At 35.7% G+C, this 15,791-nt stretch overlaps 1 protein-coding gene across 13 annotated transcripts in view; it reads left to right on the top strand.

Moving 5' to 3' along the window:
• Positions 1 to 15,791, top strand: part of ATRX (ATRX chromatin remodeler) — a 227,719-nt gene that overhangs the window by 53,632 nt on the left and 158,296 nt on the right. For 4 of the 13 annotated variants that reach the window (XM_084869365.1, XM_084869372.1, XM_084869376.1 and 1 more), the window contains 4 exons: positions 716 to 768; positions 2,080 to 2,204; positions 4,912 to 5,025; positions 9,455 to 9,564. In XM_084869365.1, the coding sequence (XP_084725491.1) occupies positions 716 to 768; positions 2,080 to 2,204; positions 4,912 to 5,025; positions 9,455 to 9,564 (402 nt within the window). The remainder of the gene's footprint in view (positions 1 to 715; positions 769 to 2,079; positions 2,205 to 4,911; positions 5,026 to 9,454; positions 9,565 to 15,791) is intronic. The other 9 variants (XM_084869377.1, XM_084869373.1, XM_084869368.1 and 6 more) reach the window with 3 other exon arrangements.

Genomic DNA, 15,791 nt, shown 5'->3' with positions numbered 1-15,791 from the left:
ATACAGAAATGTTTTCTCTCCTTCCCTCTAAATTTTTCTTAAATATATTTTTATTCATTTCAGAGAGGAAGAGATAGAAACTTCAGTGATGAATAATTGATTGGCTGCCTCCTGTATGGCTCCTTCTGGGGATTAAGCCCGTAATCCTGGCATATGTCCTGACCGGGAATTGAACCATGACCTCCTGGTTAATCGAACCATGACCTCATGGTTAAACCAAGACCCAGAGGTGCTCACCTCCTAAAATTTAATATTAACAATTTAATAAAACTCAGAAAATTATTTTAAAGCCAGAAAAACTGGGAGTCAAATGGGAATGAGATTTTAAGTTTCTTTTAGAGCCGAAACCGGTTTGGCTCAGTGGATAGAGCGTCGGTCTGCGGACTGAGAGGTCCCAGGTTCCATTCCGGTCAAGGGCATGTGCATTGGTTGCAGGCACATCCCTGGTGGGAGATGTGCAGGAGGCAGCTGGTCAATGTTTCTCTCTCATTGACATTTCTGGCTCTCTATCCCTCTCCTTTCCTCTCTGTGGAAAATCAATAAAATATATATATATATAAAAAAATAAGTTTCTTTTAGAAAAATATTTTAAATATGTATACATGTATATATTATTATATCACTATATCAGAGGTCTTGTCATAGGTTATTAGTTAATTTTAGGGGTATTTCTTTCAAAGTCTTAATCATCTCTGTATTTATTTTTCACATTTAGGGAGCTAGCTCTTCAGGAAAATCCAAATCGTCAGGATCATCACGATCAAAGAGGTTGGTTGATGTTGTAGGGAAAAAAGTTAATTTATTTTTCAGATTGTATTTTTTCTAAGAATAACTTTTTTCTAAAATTACTTGAAGTACTCTTGTTTTAAGTAAACTATTTTATACAAACATACATATTAAAATGGCCAGTATAGTATAATTGATCTTTTATTTATCACTTGGTTTCAATAATTATTCATTCTGACTTTGAATTCTTATTGAATTTTCTGGGGAGGATTTATTAGGTGCTAGTGGCCTTTACAATATATATATCACTTCTTTTAGATCATATATGTGCTTTGAAAAAGGAGGAAAAGGGAAATGAAATATTGAATGCCTCATGAGGCAGGCAGTATGGTATTTTTAGGGTTATGTGAAATTGTCTAAGATTGGAAGTGGTAGCCATTATAATTATGAGGAATTTATAAGGAGATCAAAGAATGTTAAATAATACTCATCTGTGTAAAATTGCCAGTGAATTATACTCAATGACTGAAACTACTTCCAAGCATACTATAATGCATACTATGCTATATAGCATAATTCTTCTTTCAAAAAATATTTTTATTGATTTCAGAGAGGAAAGGAGAGGGAGATAAAGATAGAAACATCAGTGATGAGAGAGAATCATTGATTGGGAATTGAACTGTGACCTCTTGGTTCATAGGTTGATGCTCAACCACTGAGCAACACTGGTTGGGCTGTGTAGTATAATTCTTATTAGAGGTTTTCAATTTACTTTATTGGACTTTTGTTGTTTCTCATCAGAGAGACTGTCTTTTTTAAAACTGTCCTGCTCTGAAGCATTTGGGATCATTTAAAAATTTTATTTCTATTTTGAGAGAGAGAGAGAGAGAGAGAGAGAGAGAGAGAGAGAGAGAGAGAAAGAGAAGAGATAGAAACATTGATTCATTGCTTCATTGATTGATTCTTGTGTGTACCCTTACTGGGTATTGAACCTGCAACCAGAGCTCTGGTATCTGGACGATGCTCTAACCAGCTGACCTACCTGGCCAGGATGGGAATATCTCTTAATAAACACAGCTTGATTGTTATTAACTTATTCTCTAAAGTAATGATTCTTAACCAGGAGTTTCCTTCACAATCCCTCTGCAGCTTATTTGAATGCACATGTCTTGTCCTACCTACTGAGTTATAATTTTCAGTAATATGGAATAGAGATGTTTGCTTCCCTAGGTGATTTTGATATTTTTCCTACATAAGAGCCACTGCTCAATCTAAACCTGTTATTTATAATCTTTGGGTGTTGTTCCAATTGTCAGAAGTGTCCCTAATTCTATGGATGTAATTCTTTCATAGGAAACCTTCAATTGTAACAAAGTATGTAGAATCCGATGATGAAAAACCTTTGGATGAGACTGTAAATGAAGATGCTTCTAATGACAATTCAGAAAATGATATTACTATGCACAGCTTGCCAAAAGGTAATGTGTATTATTTTTTCATATGAATTTAAGTTGAAAAGTATTTTAATAAATCATTATTATAAAATTGGAACTTGATTTTTGTTAATTGTGTGTAAAGGACCAACCTGGCATTTTAATAGTGATGGAAATGATAGTGTGTTATTGAGGTTATTAATTTAGAATATTCAGTCAGCTTTGAAAAGAATATTTATTTTCTCTTTTGATTGGATTCTAGAAAAGAGATTTTAGTTTTCATTATACATGATTGTGGAAGTTGGTTTAAAATTTTAATATATTAAGTTTTCGTTCAGTAAATTGTAATGTGCTTGCTTTATAGAAAAACATAATGAATATTCTGAAAACTTTTAAACAAAAACATTTAAAATTGAGTTTAGTTTTACTGTACTCTTAAATTTCCTAAGAGTCAAAGCTAAAATTAACTATTAATGATAGATTTAGGTGTATTTTTTGTAATTATCCCTTTAAAAAGCCTTGTCATATATTTCTCAACTGTTACAGTTCTAACCTTTAAACATAGTTAATTAAATTGCGACAAAAAAGCCAAATGAATATCTTGAGTTTTTCATAGTCCAAGTCTGAGAGCAGAATGATTTCCTCATGAGAGAATGACAAGGGTCTTGGTAATTTCACAGTGTTTCAGAGTTAAAAGTTTGGATTATTTTCTTTATTAAATAGTTAATGGCTCTTAGCAGATTTTTCAAATTTATTTTGACAGCATTGTTTAGTAAATTTTGTTCTCTGTCTGTACTTATGTTTTTATGACACGTTTTTTGACTATAGAAATTTTAAAAAATGGTGGGTAGGAGGATAAGACATTGCTTGACTAAGACCAATTAGAAGTTACAGTAGCTGAAGAATGAAGTGAGGAAAAATGAGTAAATGAGAGAAAGAAGAAAGATAGAAGGAAAATAGACGGGCCTACCATTTACATGGTTTTTGCAAATAATCTGTGATAATATTATATAATGGTTTTGCTTGCCAAGGGCAGAAACTGCTAACATGGGAGTCTGAGTCCTATAGGCAGTGGTTCACTTTGGCTTGCTTCATTGTCAGTGGTTGTCACTGGGAGTCTTCATGATGGCTACTGGGTTAGCTAAGAACTAGGAATTCAAATATTTCTTTTAATGATGTTGTGGAAGAAAGTTGGTGTGGGATGTTACTAACTTGCTCTAAGCATAATACTCTCCCACTAAGCCAGAAATAAACTCATTCCATGAGGTTAAATTTGGGTGATTATAATTATTGTTATAATGAGTGTGTATAGATACCAGATTCTTAAAAATTAACTCATTTAATCCTCAAAACAGTGCTGTAAGGTAGATACTGTTTCTACTTGCAGAGAAGAACGAACAAATTCAGAGTTCAAGGAACTTTTCAGCTTTCAATTGCGAAGCTAAAATTTGAACCCAGGTCTGCCTGAATCCAAAGCTGAATCCACTCTGCTGCTTTGCTTCCATTTAGAGGAGAAACTTCAGAAAGAATCCTAATATTTTTTGTTAGTTATAAATCTTTAGCTTTTTTCAAGTGCTGGGGCTTCTCTGAGAGTATATATGTGAAATGGTTGTGGTTGATTAAATTTTTTTTGAGATTATGTAAATTTACCCATTTGTGAAAACTCAGTCCTTTGTGCCTTCTTCCCCTTTTCTCCAAAATGCGTTTAACTGATTGCTCTTCCTTGTAAAAATCTGCTTGCTGAATAACACTGACACATGGGTCAGGGGAACCTCTCCTGATTACCAGGTTTTACTTTCTTAATTGTTGCTATAATGCACAATTACTAAGATCAGCAATGTAGATAAATGTGAGACCTGGACCCTTTTTCTATATCCCTGCTTTATTTTCTCTTAAGAGATTAAAATGAAAAATTAAATGAACAACCTCTGTCTTAAATTCACATGCTTTATAGCTAAGAAAGTACAGTCTTTCTAAAATATTTCCACAGGGACTAGCAATTGATGTTATCCTACAGTTTATTGTTAGAGCACTTGAGCTTAAGTATCTTAAAGAACCCTTTTGTATGAAACTCTTTAAGGGCTTTGTAGAGAACTGAAACTTTGACATACAAGTTGGGAAAGGCTTCAGAATAGGTACAACAATAATAGCAGAATTAACTTCTCATATTGCCCCCCATTATTCTCATCCAAAGCAATATAAAACATCTCTTAATAATCCTTTTCTCACTTTGTAAGTTATATAAATGTCTAATCACTGTGTTGTACAACTAAAAATAATATAATTTTTAATGTCAACTGTAATTGAGAAAAAAAAAACATTTTTTTTTTTTTTAGTTTAGAATTTGGATTATGAGAAGAATAGGATATCTTCTTAAAATTTCCCATCTGGTCATTTTATTTTATAAACTATGGAATTTAGCATGGATATTCATATAGGCACTATAAAAATCAAAACTGGGCTGAGATTTTCTGCTTTATTTGCACATTTATGTTATAATTAGTTTATAATACCTCCCTCTCCCATTTTTAAAAACAATATTCCAAAAAGTAATCTGATTGTTGACATCTGGCCCTTTTACTATTTCTCTGTCTCCTTTTCTCTTAAGAGGTCCTTATACAAGTATTGAAAGCTTGAAAGAAACAAAACTACAATATATGTACCAGCAATGTTGGCTTTATCTGAACTGAAGTCTTGTACTTCATGTGCACATTTAATATGTGTAATGGTTTTTTAAATGAAATCATTCTAGGTACAGTGATTGTACAACCAGAGCCAGTGCTGAATGAAGACAAAGATGATTTTAAAGGGCCTGAATTTAGAAGCAGAAGTAAAATGAAAACTGAAAATCTCAAAAAACGCGGAGGTAAATACAAGTGAAAATGAAAACATGAATTTAAATTGCTGTTTATGACCATATTGGAAAATCTGATGTGCTTACTAAAAATACCTCCACTTTTCTGCCGATTGTTTATTAAAAAAGCACTACTTAAAAATAATTTCTCTGAGCTCTGAAGCAGAAAAAGTTATTACCATTTATCAAAAAACCTTTGCCTTCAGTGGCTATTAAGTTATCTCAAGAAGACTAGCATTTCCTTCTTGCACATTTTAGTTCTGTATTTCCTATATGTCAGAATACTATGTGTTCCCTCACCCCAAAATAATTTTAGATTTGGACAAAATCTTGCCTGTGGCATACATGTAACTTTATACGTATTTAAAACATTGTTTCACAGAATGATGAACATTTGCATTAGTATTACCTGGGGTGCTTTTTAAAAATTCAAGTCCCTTGACTCCAATCCAAACAAATTAGAATTTCTGGGGATGATGTCAGAAATTTGCCCCAGTTTCTTCTTATGTACATTAAAGTTGGAGATGTATTGATCTAAGGATAGCAATGCAGGTTGAATAGAAAAGATAAGGGAGCTAGAGTTAGTAACCTTCTCTACATTTCCCTGAACGTCATCTCTTCCTTTGTCTGTCTACTCTCACTTATACATACAATTATATTGGCTTATCATCTGTAGAAAGTTAGCATAAGTAGAATTCTTTTAGAAATTCATGACAATGGAGTATGTATCCCATTGTTTGTGATTTTTAAATAGTGTCTATATGTATTTTTGGGGCATATTAACAGCCAGAATCCATGACTATAAAAGGAATCAATCTCTAAGATAGAACATGACACTAAATTTCTAAGTAGAAGTGTAATGGAAGTTTGTCTGCTTAATATTTATTCTGTTCATTGTGAAATTATAGCATGGTTCTTAAATTGGTGCAATTTTTGTAGATTTTTATTTTAGTGTTATATGATTATGTTGATAGGACTAGGAAAACATATCTGTATTTATAAAATACATATGATCAGTTTTCAGGTTAAATAATTTATTATTTGTGAAAGGAAATCAAGGAAATGTTTAGGGTTTTTTTTGTCCACAATGGGGTGTTCTCTCTCTTTCAAATATAAGGAAGATTTATTGAGAATCTAGTTTATAGAAGGGTAATTACTATTGCATCAACAAAGATCACCAAAACTAAATAGTATTCTAAAAACAAGAGAAATGGCAAGTAGAAAATGATAGTAAGGACCAGTAGCAGAATTTATTTTTTTCTGATCTTAGATCTTCTGAGAGGACACATAATTAAGTCTACTACATTGTACTAAAGATAATACTTAAATGGTATCTTCTGGGAAGGAACTCTGGAGCAGCCAGTGTGTGAAAATGTAGATAAGTAGATTAAAATAGAACCAGAGTTTTCGGGAAGGGTGTTCCTAGTGCTACTTTGATGTGCTGCTTGTATTTGGTCTGAGCTGATAAGTTTCTGGAGCATTTTATTGAGTAAGAATGTTTACATTGTGCTTAAGGAAATACCTATGTTTATAGCCATATAGTAGCACTTAAATCTTTCATGTTAGTTTTTTTTAAAAAAAAATATTTTATTGATATTTTACAGAGAGGAGGAAGGGAGAGAGATAGAGAGCTAGGAACATCGATGAGAGAGAAACATCGACCAGCTGCCTCCTGCACACCCCTCACCGGGGATGTGCCCGCAACCAATGTACATGCCCCTGACAGGAATCGAACCTGGGACCTTTCAGTCCGCAGACCGACGCTCTACCACTGAGCCAAACTGGCCTCGGCTCATGTTAGTTTTTGTCTTAATGATTTGGTATATCTTTAAGCTGTCAGAAATCACACAGGAAATATAACTATGTTCACTTATATATACTTGTATGAGTAAACTAGTGATCTGAGGTACTGAGGTACTGAGTTGCTAGTTAATATTCAGACTTCCAAGGAAAGTTAGTTCAAAAATTGAAGACTAACTTAGGAAACTGTCAAGAATGTAAACTAAATATAAAATATTCTTATATTGAATTGAAATAAAATTAAACACAAATATATAGCTATAATATATTGACCATTTTTGGAGCCACTGTTGTACCATAGTCTCTTTAGACATCCTTTTCCTAGTTTAACTGTTTGAAAATATACTGTATACTTGATTTTCTATTTTTCTCAATAATTTTGTTTCCTCTTTAAAACTATTAAAATATATTGAGTTCAAATAACAATGCCTCCTTTTTATGTACATGCTATATTATAATAATTAAGATACTTTATATCTAAAAATAAAAATTTAAAACACATATAGAAACAAATACATAAAGCAAAGGAACATTTCAGTATTTTATAATATTTGCTTAAATGAAATATTGGTTCAGTCTTAGTTTCATCAGTTTCCCATTCCTACCACCCTGAAGGTAATGATTATCTTGAAGTTTGTATGTGTGTGCGTGTGCATGTATGATTTCCAATGCATGTTTTTATATTTTTTTCTGTACATATATTCATAAAGCATTTATTTTTCTTTTAAACATATACAAATAGTATGTTGTATATATCCTTTTGCAACATTTTCCATTCAACGTTGTTTTTGAAATGTATCCATGTCACTAAGTGTATATCTAGTTGTTTTATTTTTTACTGCTTTGTAGAATTCTGTTGTATGAGTAAACCACTGTCTATTTCCCAAATGTGAAGTTATTTCCATTTCCCCCCCAAATTTTTCTAATTTCCTAATTAATACTGCAGTGACTATCCTCTATATCAGTGTTTCCCAAACTTTTGACATATGTGTACCCCTTCTATAATTTTCGTAACTCTGAGTACCCCTCGTACTCATGAGAACGTAAAATTAGGCGCAGCTAAGCACGGTGCAGTGCATATCCCCACCAAACTCTTCCCGTACCCCTGGGGGTACGCGTACCACACTTTGGGAAACACTGCCGGATATGATTCCTTGTGCACATGTGGGTGAAATCCTTCAATGTAGCACATAGTTTTATTTAATTCTTGAATGATATATGTGCAAAAAACACTTAGAAGATGCTTAATAAATATCTAACATTGGGTGAACATTCAAACCCTAGCTTTTATTCATCCTGTTAGTTTATGTGAATACAATGATTTTAAATGAAAAAGCACACTGTATATGTATTTATGTTAAAACATACAAAATATATGAATACTAAAGATCAAACACTAATGCAGGACAATATGATTAAAATATAATATTAGCAGCTTATGTAGCAAGTCAAATTTTCTAGAAAGTATGATGGTACCCTTATATATTGGATAAACTTTTGTAACCTCTGCAAAATAGAAATATTTGTGATAATGTTTGTGCCCATAAGTGATTTGGACCTTAAAAGTAAGAAAACTAAATAAATTAATAGGTGAAAAATGTTATGTTGTTTTTATCTTTTATTTAGGGATAGACAGAGTTTGTATTTTTTTATTTTAGTTGTCTCGCTTTTATTTGTGAATGCAGGCATTTTCATTGGCTTTTTTTTGAATCATACTCTACCTCCTTACTTTGTTGCACATCAGAATCATTGGTAAAACTTTTAAAAAAATTTTAGGAGATTTCCATTTAGTAGTTTAGGGGTGGGGGATAACTATCTGTTTTTAAAAAGATTCACCGGATGATTCTAATGTTCAGCTCATATTTTGAAGCAGTGTCTTAAGCAGCACTAAGCAGGGATGAGAGTGAGGCAGTAGAGGTTTCCTCTTACGATTTGTTCCTTAGGTTACCTTCAATCTGTTTTTCTGCAAATACCCAATGGGGCTGTCCCTTCAACCATTATGAGGTTTTGCTTCCAAGATAGGTGTACCTACAAGTCTTATTTGGAAATAGACAATGCAGTTATGGAGTAGACAGTGGAATAAACACAAAAATAAGGCAGCTTAATGGGAATTTTGGATAATATTGAAGTAAATCTTGGGAACAAATTGGTAATATAATATTATCAAGTTTTCATATACTATTGAAAATAACTGTAGACAATTCCATTTTGAGAATAAAACCTGTATCGCATACCTAACTTTAGTATAGGGTTGAAAAAGAATCTGTCCTATATATACACTTGTTTCTTCATTCTTCAAGATCTGAATTTATTTAAAAATAAATAGCAAATTGAAAAAGAGTTCTTTACCCCTATTTTTAGAACTTCTTTTATGGAGTCTTGTTCTATTGAGTTGTTGTGAGAAATAGGGTTTGCATTTGTAAAGGAAACAAGTTAAAATTTGTGTATCTGAGATTTGCTAAGATTGTCATATTTTTATTGTTAATAAAATTATTAACCTTTTTACTTGTGTCCAAATGTCATTTTCCTAAGGATTATGATATATTTAATTTCCAATATGAAAGTTGCAAAATTATGATCAATGTAAATATCTTTTTGTATGTGTGTATATGTGTTAATAACAGCCACTCATTTCTCCTAGAAGATGGGCTTCATGGGATTGTGACCTGCACAGCTTGTGGACAACAGGTCAATCATTTTCAAAAAGATTCCATTTATAGACATCCTTCCCTCCAAGTACTTATTTGTAAGGTATGTAATGATCTATTAATAATTCATTCCACAAATAATTGAATGCATACCATGTGTCAGACTTGGCACACAGCGTTAGAACTTTGGTTCACAGTGCTAAAGAAGAGGGCTAATATTGTAGTGGGGAAGACTGCCCAATTAGTGCCATGATATGGGAGATATTGAGACACACAGGAAGCCTGTGTAATTTGGAGTTGGGTAGGGGAGCTTTATAATGAAGACAATATAAAATAGAATATGAAATATAAATAGGAATTAGCCTGGTGAAGTGGGATTGGTTCAGCTTATTCCAGGCAGAAGGAAAGTGGTGTTCAAAGGCTGGTAAGTAAGGGAGAGTGTAGTGTGTTACAAAATCTGAAGAGTGTATTTATATGCACATGCATGTTTTATAACTTTTTTTTATGGATAAACAGTTTTTAAAATTTCCTTTAAATTAAAAAATGCACACTTTTATATAGTTGAGATCAGACTGAATGTGGAAGTTTATGTCTATTACATTATAAACATTTTCTTTTTTATTGAATTTATTGGGGTTTTATTGCTTAATAAAATTATCTAGGTTTCAAGTATACAACTTTATAATATACTAGAGGCCTGGTGCATGAAATTTGTGCATGGGTAGGGTCTCTAGGCCTGGCCTGCGATCAGGGCCTATCAGGGCCTGCTACCAATTGGGGTGTCCCTTCCCCGGCTGCCAACTACCGGCTGCTGGCTGGGGCCTTTCTTCGTTCTGCGCCAACTCCTGGTTGTCAGTCCACGTCATAGTGAGCGATCAGTCTCCCAGTTGAACTCCCATGGGGATAATTTGCATATTAGGCTTCCATATATATATATGGACACACACACACACACACACACATATATATAAAATCTGTAAATTGTGTTGCGTGTTCACCACTCAAAGTGAAGTCTCCTGCCATCATTTATCTTTCCCCTTTTCTTTTCTTTCTTTCTTTCTTTCTTTTTTTTTTTAATATATTTTATTGATTTTTTAATAGAGAGGAGGATAGAGGGATAGAGAGCTAGAAATGTCGATGAGAGAGAACCATCGACCAGCTGCCTCTTGCAACACCCCCTCCCGCCCCCCCCACTGGGGATGTGCCCGCAACCAAAGTACATGCCCTTGACCGGAATCGAACCCGGGACCTTTCAGTCCGCAGACCGACGCTCTACCACTGAGCCAAAACGGTTTTGGCTATCTTTCCCCTTTTCTACTTGCCTTTGGTGATCACCCTATGGTTGGTTGTCTATGTCTATGAAGTTAGCTTTTTGCTTAATCTCTTCACTTATTTCACATAGCCCTCCTTCTCTCCCCTACCTTCTGACAGCTGTCAGTCTGTTCTCTATATTTATGAGTCTGTTTCTATTTTGTTCATTAGATTCCACATATAAGTGAGATCAGATGGTATTTGTCTTTCTCTGTCTGGCTTATTTCACTTAGCATAATACCCTCTAGGTCCATCCATGCTATTGCAAAAGGTAAGACTTCTTTCTGTTTTACAGCTGAGTGATATTCCATTATGTTAGGGGTGTCGAACTCAATCAGAGAAGGGGCCAAAATCTAAAATCCAGCCTAAATCGCGGGCCGAATGGTTTACTGAACAGTCATAAACTGACAATGTCATAAACTGACAGCGGAGTGCAGTGATGACAGCGCGGTGTGGGCCACATTGCAAGGCCTGGCGGGCTGGATTTGGCCCGCGGGCCTTGTGTTTGACACATGTGCATACCACAGCTTTTTCCCCTGTTAATGGACACTTCAGCTGCTTCCAAATTTTGGCTATTGTAAATAATGCTGCAGTGAACATTCTTTCAAATCAGTGTTTTGGTTTCTTTAGATATATTTCCAGAAGTGGAATCGCTGGGTCTTAAGACAGTTCCATTTATAATTTTTAAGGAAACCATACTGTTTTCCACAGTGGCTGCACCAGTCTACATTCCTACCAACAGTGCACAAGTGTTCTCTTTTCTCCACACCCTCGCCAACACTTGTTGTTTATTGATTTATTGATGACTAGAGGCCCGATGCATGAAATTCATGCAAGAGTAGGCCTTCCTTCCCTCAGCTGCTGGTGCCAGCTTCCCTCTGGCACCCGGGACCCAGGCTTTCCTCCAACCACCGGCAGGCACCTGGGACTCGGGCTTCCCTCCAGCCGCCGGCACCCAGAGCCCCCACCCACCTGCTGCAGCCCGCAGGTCGGTAGCCTGGGCCACCTTCTGCGCGTTGATCATGGCATGATGGCTGGGCACCCGACCAATGGCATCACACCCGCCTTGGCTGGCCTGGTGCCAGTGGGTTTCAGCATGGTCCAGGATGGTTGTTCTGTTCAGCCATTCGATCGATTTACTTATTATGCTTTTATTATATAGGATAGCCATTCTGACAGGTGAGAGGTGATATTTCATTGTGGATTTACTTTCTTTTCTTTTCTTTTTTCTTTTTTTTTTTTTAAATATTTTTATTGATTTTTTTACAGAGAGGAAGGGAGAGAGAGAGCTAGAAACGTTGATGAGAGAGAAACATCGACCAGCTGCCTCCTGCACACCCCCTACCGGGGATGTGCCTTCAACCAACGTACATGCCCCTGACCTTTCAGTCCGCAGACCGTCGCTCTACCACTGAGCCAAACCGGTTTCGGCTGGTTTTACTTTCTATTTCTCTAATGATACTGACATTGCCCATATATATATATATTTTTTTTTAATAAATTATGATACATACTTTAATTTTACAAAGTATCATATAGCTTATTTACAAAGAACACTTACTATTAGGGGAAAATGGGTATAAGTAATATATATGTGTGTCTGTGTGACCAGAAGAAAATGTACCAAATACTAACATCAGTTATTAAAGAAAAGTAGAATTATGTTTTCTTTTAATTTTGTTATGTCTTAAAATAAAACTTCTAGGATATTAGTTTTATCTAATTAAGTCGTTTTAAGTTATTTTTAATACTAACTAGATATTTTATGATACTATAAAATAGTATTGTGTGACAATAATTTGGCTATGTAAAAAAATAAGCTCATATATTTTAGAGAGACATTGCCCATATTTTCATCTGTCTATTGGCAATCTTTATGTCCTCTTTAGAGAATTATTTATTTAGGTCTTTTGCCCATTTTTAAAATGGGATTATTTGTTTTGTGTTGTTGAGTTCTTTATAAATTTTGAATATTTGCCCCTTATGAGATGTACTATCATTGGCAAATACATACTTTCATTCAGTGGGGTTTTTTTTGTTTTTTTTTAAATTCTTTATTGTTGAAAGTATGATATATGTCTTCTTTTTCCCCATTGACTTTCCAAGCCTGCCCCCACCCCCGCTCCCCAGCACAGGTTTTCACCCCTCCCCTATTGTCTATGTCCATTGGTTATGCTTATATGCATGCATACAAGTTCTGTGGTAGATCTCTTACTCTCCCTTCCCTGTCCTTTGTCTTTCCTCTGAGGTTTGACGGTCTATTCGATGTTTATATGTCTCTCTATCTATTTTTGTTCATCAGTTTATGGTGTTCATTATATTCCACAAATGAGTGAGATCATGTGATACTTATCTTTCTCTGAATGGCTTATTTCACTTATCACAATGCCCTCCAGGTTCACCCATTCTATTGCAAATGGTAAGGCTTCTTTCTTTTTTACCGCAGTGTAGTATTCCATTGTGTAATGTGCTACAGTTTTATAATCTGCTCATCTGCTGATGGGCACTTAGGCTATTTCCAAATCTTAGCTATTGTAAATTGTGCTCTATGAACATAGAGGTGCATTTATCCTTTTTAATTGGTGTTTCTGATTTCTTGAGATATATTCCTAGAAGTAGGATTACTGGGTCAAATGGGAGTTCCATTTTTAATTTTTTGAAGAAACTCCACTGTTTTCCACAATGGCTGTACTAGTTGGCAATCCCACCTGCAGTTTATGAGGTTTTTTTTTCCCCCTCTACATCCTCGCCAGCACTTGTCACTTGTTGATGATAGCCATTCTGGTGCAAGGCTGATTTGTGACTTTGAGCGGTTTTTTATATGCCACTTGGCCTTCTGTATGTCCACTTTTGAGAAATGTCTATTTAGGACCTTTTCCCATTTTTCGATTGCATTGTTTATCTTCTTTTGTTAAGTTGTATGAGTTCCCTATACATTTTGGAGATAAAACCATTATCAGATGTAACATTAGCAAATATCTTCTCCTATGTAGGGAACTCTTTTGTTCATATCTTTTTTTTTTTTTTTCTGTGTGGAAGCTTTTTATTTTTATGTAGTCCCAGTTGTTTATTTTCTCCTTAGCTTCCATTCTTTTTAGTTTTTTGATGGTTTTCTGTGTTGTGCAAAACTGTTTAGTTTGATGTAGTCTGTGGGTGCTGGATCAGCCTGTTCCATGCCTCTGCACTTCCTACCAGTCTCAGTGTGCTTTCTTTACTTCTTTAGTTGTAGGACTTTCATTCAGCCAGCTTTCTGGAGGTTCTGGATGATGGTTGTTGTGTATTTTAGTTGTAATTTTGATGTGGTTGTGGGAGGCAGCAAGTACAGACATTTGCCTATGCATTTTTTTTAAAGATATATTTTTATTGATTTCTGAGAGCAAGTGAGAGGGATAGAGAGAGGAACATTCAGTGATGAGAATCATGATTGGCTGCCTCTTGCATGTCCCACACTTGGGATCAAGCCAGCAACCTGGAGACCAGGAATTCAACTGTGACCTCTTCAATCATAGGTCGATGTTCAACTACTGAGCCATGCCAGCCATGCACGACATCTTTTTTTATCCATTCTATTAATTCTACAAATAAATTTGCAAATCAGAATGGCAAACGGCAACTTTAATAAGATACCATCTCACATGTGTTAGAATGGCTATTATAAAAATGACTAATAGGCCTAAACCGGTTTGGCTCAGTGGAAAGAGTGTCGGCCTGCAGACTGAAAGGTCCCGGGTTTGATTCCGGTCAAGGGCATGTACCTTGGTTGCAGGCACATCCCCAGTAGGGGGGGTGCAAGAGGCAGCTGATCGATGATTCTCTCTCATCGGTGTTTCGAACTCTCTATCCCTCTCTCTTCCTCTCTGTAAAAAATCAATAAAATATATTTTTAAAAAAAAATGACTAATAGTAAGTTTTGGAGAAGCTATGGACAAAAAGGAAATCTCATTCACTGCTGGTGGGAATATAAACTGGTACAGTTACCGTACTCTGGAAAACAGTATGGAGGTTCCTCAAAGTTAAGGATTTAGTTACCATATGACTCAGCAACTCTTCTGGGAATCTACAGGAAAAAATTTTACATTTTTTCACAAAGATTTATGGACCCCTATGTTCATTGCAGCTCTAGCATTATTCATGGTAACCAAGGTATGGAAACAACCAAAGTGTCTCTTAACTTTTAGTACATTATTTTCTCTCTTTGTTCACACTGTATGTCTGGTTTCCTATATAATGAAAGCCTAATATGCAAATTGACTGAATAGTGGAACAACTGGCGGAACGATTGGTTGCTATGATGTGCACTGACCACCAGGGGGAGGTGCTCAATACAGGAGCTGCCCCTAGCCCGCAGGCCCCAGGCCACCCAAGGCAGGTGCCATTGGGGGCCCTCCTGATTGCCTCGCCAGTCTCCCCGCAGAGGGAGGCAACCCATAGTGGTGGCAGGGGGCAGGGTTGGTGAGCAGGTGATGCCAGGCTGGCCAAGGTAGGTGCCAACAGGGTGCCCCCCTGATTGCCCTGCCAGTCACCCCACAGGTAGGCCCTGATCGCCAGCCAGGCTTAGGGATCCTACCTGTGCATGAATTTCGTGCACCGGTCCTGTAATTTTTATATAATTTATTTGCCTCTTTTATCCAGAGTATTGCCAGAGTGGAGGAAGACTCAGGCACATATCTCTGTTGCAGTGTTTCATTGTTATTGTTGGTGCTTTAACAGGGCATTCTTGTTTAAATAAGTCAGCTAAGGGACAATGAAATCAGATCATCTATTGCACTACTATTCCAGTTAAGAGGAGGAAGCAAGGCACTTTTATGACAGGCATGCCCACTGAAGCCAACTTTACATATTAAAAATTCCTTTAGCCATAATTGTGCTTTTCTTCGATTACCTGAGCTCTGGAGTAGGGCTCCACATACCATTTCAACCAACTTCCCCCGATTGCCAAATGTTAAGGAATAAAGGAACAAATACCACAAGCAACTGGGGCGGGGGTGTTATCACCCATTTTATAGCTAGAGAAACAGC

The sequence above is a fragment of the Pipistrellus hanaki genome, assembly GCF_964339955.1.
Source record: "Pipistrellus hanaki genome assembly, chromosome: X".
NCBI classification, from domain to species: Eukaryota; Metazoa; Chordata; class Mammalia; order Chiroptera; family Vespertilionidae; genus Pipistrellus; species Pipistrellus hanaki.
The sequence above is the reverse complement of the archived record's forward strand: the minus strand, read 5'-3'. Positions and strand labels throughout refer to the sequence as shown.